The sequence below is a fragment of the Copadichromis virginalis genome, linkage group LG16 (assembly GCF_057382275.1).
Source record: "Copadichromis virginalis isolate Kocher_CV1m ecotype Utaka linkage group LG16, C_Virginalis_male_GT1.1, whole genome shotgun sequence".
Lineage (NCBI taxonomy): Eukaryota > Metazoa > Chordata > Actinopteri > Cichliformes > Cichlidae > Copadichromis > Copadichromis virginalis.
Genome location: NC_140633.1, coordinates 18,238,146 through 18,244,687, shown reverse-complemented (window position 1 = coordinate 18,244,687; position 6,542 = coordinate 18,238,146). Strand labels below are relative to the sequence as shown.

General features: G+C 42.4%; 1 protein-coding gene across 1 annotated transcript in view; it reads right to left on the bottom strand.

The window, feature by feature from the left end:
- Positions 1-605: 605 nt before the first annotated feature.
- lmo7a (LIM domain 7a) overlaps positions 606-6,542 on the bottom strand; it is a 48,571-nt gene continuing 42,634 nt past the window's right edge. The window contains exons 24-32 of the mRNA XM_085435680.1: positions 5,987-6,312; positions 5,713-5,769; positions 4,077-4,132; positions 3,779-3,937; positions 3,173-3,356; positions 2,670-3,005; positions 1,890-1,998; positions 1,377-1,479; positions 606-1,287 (exon numbers count right to left, since the gene is read on the bottom strand). Coding sequence (XP_085291806.1) covers positions 1,265-1,287; positions 1,377-1,479; positions 1,890-1,998; positions 2,670-3,005; positions 3,173-3,356; positions 3,779-3,937; positions 4,077-4,132; positions 5,713-5,769; positions 5,987-6,312 — 1,353 coding nt within the window. The 3' untranslated portion in view covers positions 606-1,264. The remainder of the gene's footprint in view (positions 1,288-1,376; positions 1,480-1,889; positions 1,999-2,669; positions 3,006-3,172; positions 3,357-3,778; positions 3,938-4,076; positions 4,133-5,712; positions 5,770-5,986; positions 6,313-6,542) is intronic.

The window sequence follows — 6,542 nt, the reverse complement described above, 5'->3', positions numbered from 1 at the left end:
AGAAAAATCTAAAAAGGGAATCTAAGAATTTGAGATGTGCACCTCCGGGGGCTGTTTGTGCTTCACCTCAAGAAGACAGAGCCAATTTATGCTCAGTCCAGCTTATTTCCATACAGTATATTGCTTGAATTGGGCTTATTTCCATTTGGTCGCGGGCGGGGTGTAGGGTGGGTGAGGACAATTTCTTCCCCTGCAGATTAAATACATTTGGAAGCTCATTCTTGTATGAATATTCCTTGCATATTTATGCAGTAGAGATAAAATGACAGAATACATTGAGAAAATAGACAATCAAAGTATAATCAAATGTAATGCATGCACTGAATAAAATATGCATGACAAATTGGCTTTGGAGAACACAGAGCAGGCAGGTCCTCTGAACCTTAGCACAAAAGCTCATTGAAATTCCTTTCATTATGACCGTGGAGCTACAGCGAAACAGAAAATGAGAGGGACAGACAGAGAAAGATGAGTATAATGATTTCTGATTATAGAGGCAGAAGAGTCCTTGCATCCTACTGTACCCAGGAATATCATTACACAGTATTATGCAATTTAACAGATGGAGAACAAAAAAAAAAAAAAAGAACGACGTAACACGTGGGGAGCATTTAGTTATTTTTATTTACATTGTTATGTTTGCCTAATCAGTGTGACGTATATTCTTTACATAGAAACCTGCTTATGTGTGCAATACTCCATCACTGAAAACTTGAGACAAATGCAAATGACATTTTGCAGTATTTTAGTAATCTTAATTACAAATAAAAAGGCACATAGACATGATACCAATACCTTGGCTGACACAGATTTTTATAACACAATAGTTGGTGGGAAAAGAAGCGTGAAAATGAGGAGGATGATCCTGCAGGATTTTCTCTCAGTATCTAAGCAAAGTTTAGAAACAAAAAGGACTTTCATCTGGAATCTGGTAGACAGTTAATAGCTCGACTAGTTTTGTGGCTAAAACGTTTAAAAACTCCGGCGCATGCAGAACCCTTAAACTCTGTACAATTGTGCTGCTTAATAGGATATAAACACAAAAGCTGATAACTACTTTGCAAGCGTCCCTCCCTTAATCACACACTGTAAAAACAAATATGATTCTCATCAAGGTATCGCCTGGGGTTTTAACAGAATCATAAACAGCGATACGTCCCAACCAAGTGTCCCAGTTAATTGCAATGGCTTCAATGTTCACTTTAAAATTCAAGGGTTGTTGTCGGAAGTAGTCTCTTCATCAATCTGCTGGAGTACAGTCACGTCACATAGATGTTGGTTGACCAGCTAAAAGAAGAGGGGAAAAAAGCGACCGATTATGGGAGGAAGGCGAGAACAACACCACCCACTGATGATCAGCTCGAGAAAGTACTCACTTTTGACTCGCATGTAGCAGGAGTTACAGTAGAGCTGCTTGTTTCGTATTCTGACTTCAGCCCCGGCTTCTGATCCTCCAAGGTCAGACTTACAGTCGATGCACTGAGGAAGTTTGGGAAGGAGAAGAATTGAGGAATGAATCAGTAAACGTGACCAAAGGAGGAGTGATGAGGACAGACAAATCTAGACCGTGATTCTGTGTATTAAAGGAGAAGGATGAGAATCAAGAGATGAAGGCTGACACAGTGGATTAACTTTCAGATAAAGGTCACCGCAGCTCCCAGAAGAAACAACAACAACTAGATTAGACTGCTGATAAAAAAAAAAAAAGCAAAGGGAATAGTTGATCTTGCAGGATTTAGTTTCTTTTTCTCAATAAAGGGATCAGGGGATTGACATTCACCAGGATTCACCAGGTTAGTAAAACAAACTAAAGAGCCTGAGGCGATCAAGTTAGTTTTTGAGGATCGGCGGCCGATGTGCTCCGCGGCTGACCGGAGTCCAGCTCTCACCTTAAAGCAACCCAAATGATAACAGAGCCCAAGGGACTCGATGATCATGGCTGCTCCCTTTCCCAGCGGGGTTTCACAGAACGTACAGATTTTCTTTCCACTCACTGACCTGAATTACAGAACGCACAGCTGTCATTTCAGAGCCAAGCACACATACATGACACATGTATGAATGCACACATATATGCACATACACACATACAAAACACACGCCAACACTGGTTCAAACCAGGGTTAGACAGACGGACACTTTGGCAAGCTGGCAAATGTTAACCTGTTGAAACAGCACTGCTGAAATGACAAAGGCTCATTAAAACAGTGTCATTTAGTGTCACACGCAAAATACTGTTTATGGCAACAAAAATGACACGAGGGAAACACTTGTGAATTTTCATAAAGGTTGGGAAACTCGGGTGTTAGGAAGTGAACAAGCTTCTTTAAGATAACCTTCAGGCAACCTTTGGACTTTCTTTGTCTCTCAGGTGTTTGGACATGATCACTGACAAACTTTCGTGTAATCCACAAAAACATGGCTAAACTTAAACTAGCATCTGCTGTATTCCACACATAAGTTAAAGTGAATTATGCTACTGTGTGATCTATAAAAAAGCACATCAAAAGAAACATTACATCATAAAAGGAGTGACATAAAGGAAAAAGAGAAATACCCTTTGCCACCACTTTTGCACGGCTGAGTAGCAACGCCTTAAATACCGCAACCCAGATGTACCAGTGAGTTGTTAGAGGCAGCATTAAGCAAAGCTTCATTTCTGGTTTTACCTGCTGTGCTGCTGAGGAGCGTCTGCCTCAGCCGTGGGTTCTGGAGAGTTGATGGGTGAAGGAGAAGAGGGTGAAGGTGAAGGGGAAGGCGACTGCCTGGACCAAGGGACCAAATGGGATCCTGCCCCACTTCGGAGTGAGCCCATGGAATAGGAAGAAGGCAGAGTGGAAGTGGAACCATACCGCTGAGCCCGCGGCCCCCCACCATAAAAGGATGTGCTGCCAGAAAGGGCAGAGTGAGGCCGAAAGTAGTTTTGGGCAAAAGAACCGCTTCGGGGTTTCGATGACGAACGCCAGGAGTTGTATGAGGTGTCCAAGTTGTCAAGAGAATCGCCTCTGCAAAGCCAACCCAAGCCACACCCCATGTTAGCCAGTTAGAAAAAGCAGTCGAACCTTCTGACTGACAACTTAACTTTTCCACCCAACTCAAAAAAACAGGACAGTAGTAACAGAAAAGAGCCAACCGCCACCATCGCACCAAAGTTAATGAGGTATTACTGTACCTGCGCATAGGTGGCAGGTCCCTCTCCTTGTTGGTGGAAGTGTCGGGAGAACGCTGGCGGATCCAGCTGTTGTCCGTCAGCAATGACGTCTTCTTTTTCATCTCATTGAGGATCTGCTGCCGCTCCAGCTCAGCCTGAGATGCAGGCTGCTGGTCCTTCTTCTCAGCGGCTCCGCTTGAGGTCACTGCCAGGTGGGAGGACAGACAGAGGAAACATTATCGATGGAAAAAAAAAAAATCATGACTGGTGATCGGCGGAGGAACAAAATGAATAGTCGTGGGGCAGACAGAATTAGATGAGGATGATATAAGTATCTGTTTTCCACAGTCTGGCTTGATGAGACAAGATATGACTAAATTATGGAAGAAAAAGTCATTGATCTGAAAGAAAACATGCTGTAATCAATAAGTTAAATTGCTTTTGCTGCATGTCATTTTCTGGCCACGTGGCTGATTGGTTCGTCATTTGTCTGGTCAGCTGCAAATCAAACATCTGTAGGTTTAGAGTTAGAGTTAACGAAATGTCTCGATTGACTGATCGGCTGATCGTAACGGGAGTTTCACATTAAAACGACGAGAAACGGCGCTTTAGGGGGCTAAAATCCACCTCTCTCCGGCTCTCTGTATCTCATGGCATGGAGGATGTTCCTGCGCTCCAGCTCCAGCTCAGATGCAGCCTTCTGACTTTGGTAAACTCTGTCATGTGCCTTCTTCAGCTGCTCTTCCAGCAGCCGCTGAGCCATGCCCCCCGGGGGTACATGCACACCTACAGCAGGGTACAACCCACACAGGTATACATCTGTGCAACAAAATGTGTACGTGGAGTCATTTAAAACACCCTCTCCCACCTCCACAACCACCACAACACACACACACAAAGCCCCTAATGAATTAAGAAGGCTGACCTTTTCTCTGAGGTCTGTCCTCTTCGTCGAGCTGAGGGGATGATTTGGATTTTGTCCTGTCGAACAAAATTCAAAACATACATGAACAACACTACTTTTCAGTTCTAGCAGATGTTTCACTTTTGTGTACAAGTGTGAGGGAATTCATGTCTTTTTGTATGGATCATAGTTATATGTCAGATGGTATAATATAGAAGGCGATAAGTGTCACAGCATGTCAGCTGGTAATGTAGCATTCATCTTAAAACTTTGCGTATTTTTCCTTTTTCCCTCCGACTCCTGCACTCTCTGCCTCCCCTCTACCTTGTATCCCCTTTGACCTTCTTTCCCGCTTCCCACAAATCCTATAATAATAAATACAGTATAAATAATTAAATGGTTCCATTTGTGTGGGCGTTCAGGAATGCAGGATTACAGTTCTCGCTTTATGAGAAGCAGAACAGACACATTGCAAATGATTTAACAAATGAGTTCACAGATTACAGATTATATAGATTCTTTCTTTAGTTGCTAGATGTTTGATTTTGTTGCATGCACTGCTTGACTTCAAATCCCCCACGAGGTCAAATCTGTGCTTGTTTTTATTCCTGGTCCTTAATGCCTAGTTTATTCCATCCTTGGTAAGAATCCTGGTGGATTTACATTTGTTCTTAGGATCACTATCCTGTTTGAATGTCCCCACTCAGGTTCCGCTTCAGTTTTAGGGACATATGCCCTCACATTATCTTCAACCACTCTAATATGACTGTGGCTACACAACTCTGCCTTTGATTTGTCTCTGCAGTGCAACATTTAGCTGTTCACTGGGAAACTGTGAATTTTGTACCAATTTCCTTTCTGCACAGCAAAGTTTTTTTCCTCTCATATCTCTGATACAAGTTTAATACGAGCACCAGTTGTAAATATTTTCTTTAAAATATTTTAACTGTTTGGTTAATTTGAAGATAAACTCTCAAAGGCACCCATTTTCTTTTTTTAAATAAAGGCCTCAGAAGGATCACACAACACTAGCCACTAAAAGTCTGTCAATCATTTAAAAGGACTGAACCTCTTCTAATTTTATGGATTTAATTTTGTTATAAATGTAGCGGTTTGATTACTTTCTCCATATCATCTTTCCGTACTGTTTCGGAAAGGACAAAATGTTTGCTGGTCTAACAATGTAAAAATCTAGAGCTGAAAATGATTTGGGGCTAATTACCCAATAATGACAACTGTAAATAATCTACTTTGTAAAGGTTTCTAATCAAACTATATTGTTGTTGTAAGAAGAAGCATTTGTTTTGTGCATATAAAACTGCATAAATATGTACATACTTTATTGTATGTTTATTCTATTTGTATATTTATAGGCATGTTTCATTATAATTTGGTATAAGCTATACCAAATTATAATGGGGGGTTACGCTCATGAGTTCCACAGACTGTTGTTAAATCCAATCCAATATAATCTGTCTTAATTAATTATGTGTGTATGCATCTCATGCATTCTAAATAAGGATAGTCAACTAAGTATTCAACACATCAAACTGCAGTTATTGTAGAGCAATGATATCAAAAGCATGTTGCAGAGAAAGCATGGTTAACAGGTTATAAACAGGAAGAGGTCCAGCTGCTCTCGCTCTCTCGTACTAACCTGTCTGCATAGGTGAGTGAAGGCTGGGCATAAGGAAAGCCGTGGGAGCTAGTGGCCCTTTGGTGAAAGGCATTGTGTGCAGAGAGGTGGGATGATGAGTACCACACAAAGGAGGGATAAAGCACATGCAAACACATTAGTTGCACATGTTAATGCACAGACAGTAAAGCTGGTTAAATGTGTTATTATCAGCATGATGGTGAGTCAAGGAATACAAAAGACATGTGAGTTTGAGTATTCAGGGCAGCACAGGATTAGGAGTGGCTCTACTGACCACTGCTGCTGCTGCTCAAAGGCTCTCTCCTTCTCTCTGCGCTGCAGCTCTTCTGCCTCCAGCAACCTCCTCTCGTCCTCCCTTCTCTTCCTTTCCTCCTGCTCCTGCCTTTCCTTCCTCATCCTCTGCTCCTGGAGACGCAGCAGTTCTCGCTCCTCCTCTTCCCTCTTCCTCTTCTCCTCTGCCTGCCTTTGGCGCTCCTGCTCCTCCTTCCTCTTTCGCTCTTCTTCTTCCCACAGTAGAGATGTGGGCTGGTTGACGGGAGATAGTGGTGAGTGTGGGCCGGTGCTGCTGTTGCTGTGGTTGTTCACCTCCAGGCTCCCAAGCTACCAGAGACAAGAGACGAAAAGGGACGAGAAGAGGAAGCTTTTTGAGCACCAAGTAATTTAATCTTAATTAGCATCCAGGAGGAACTGCGACAACGATGGAGAAACTCCTCACATCCCCCGAGGTGGCGAGGTTTTAGAAATTATATTGTAGAGGGGAGTTTTTGTTGCAAACCTATTAGTTGGAAAGATTTCAGCCACTGCAGTAAATATATGTACTATGTGAGCAT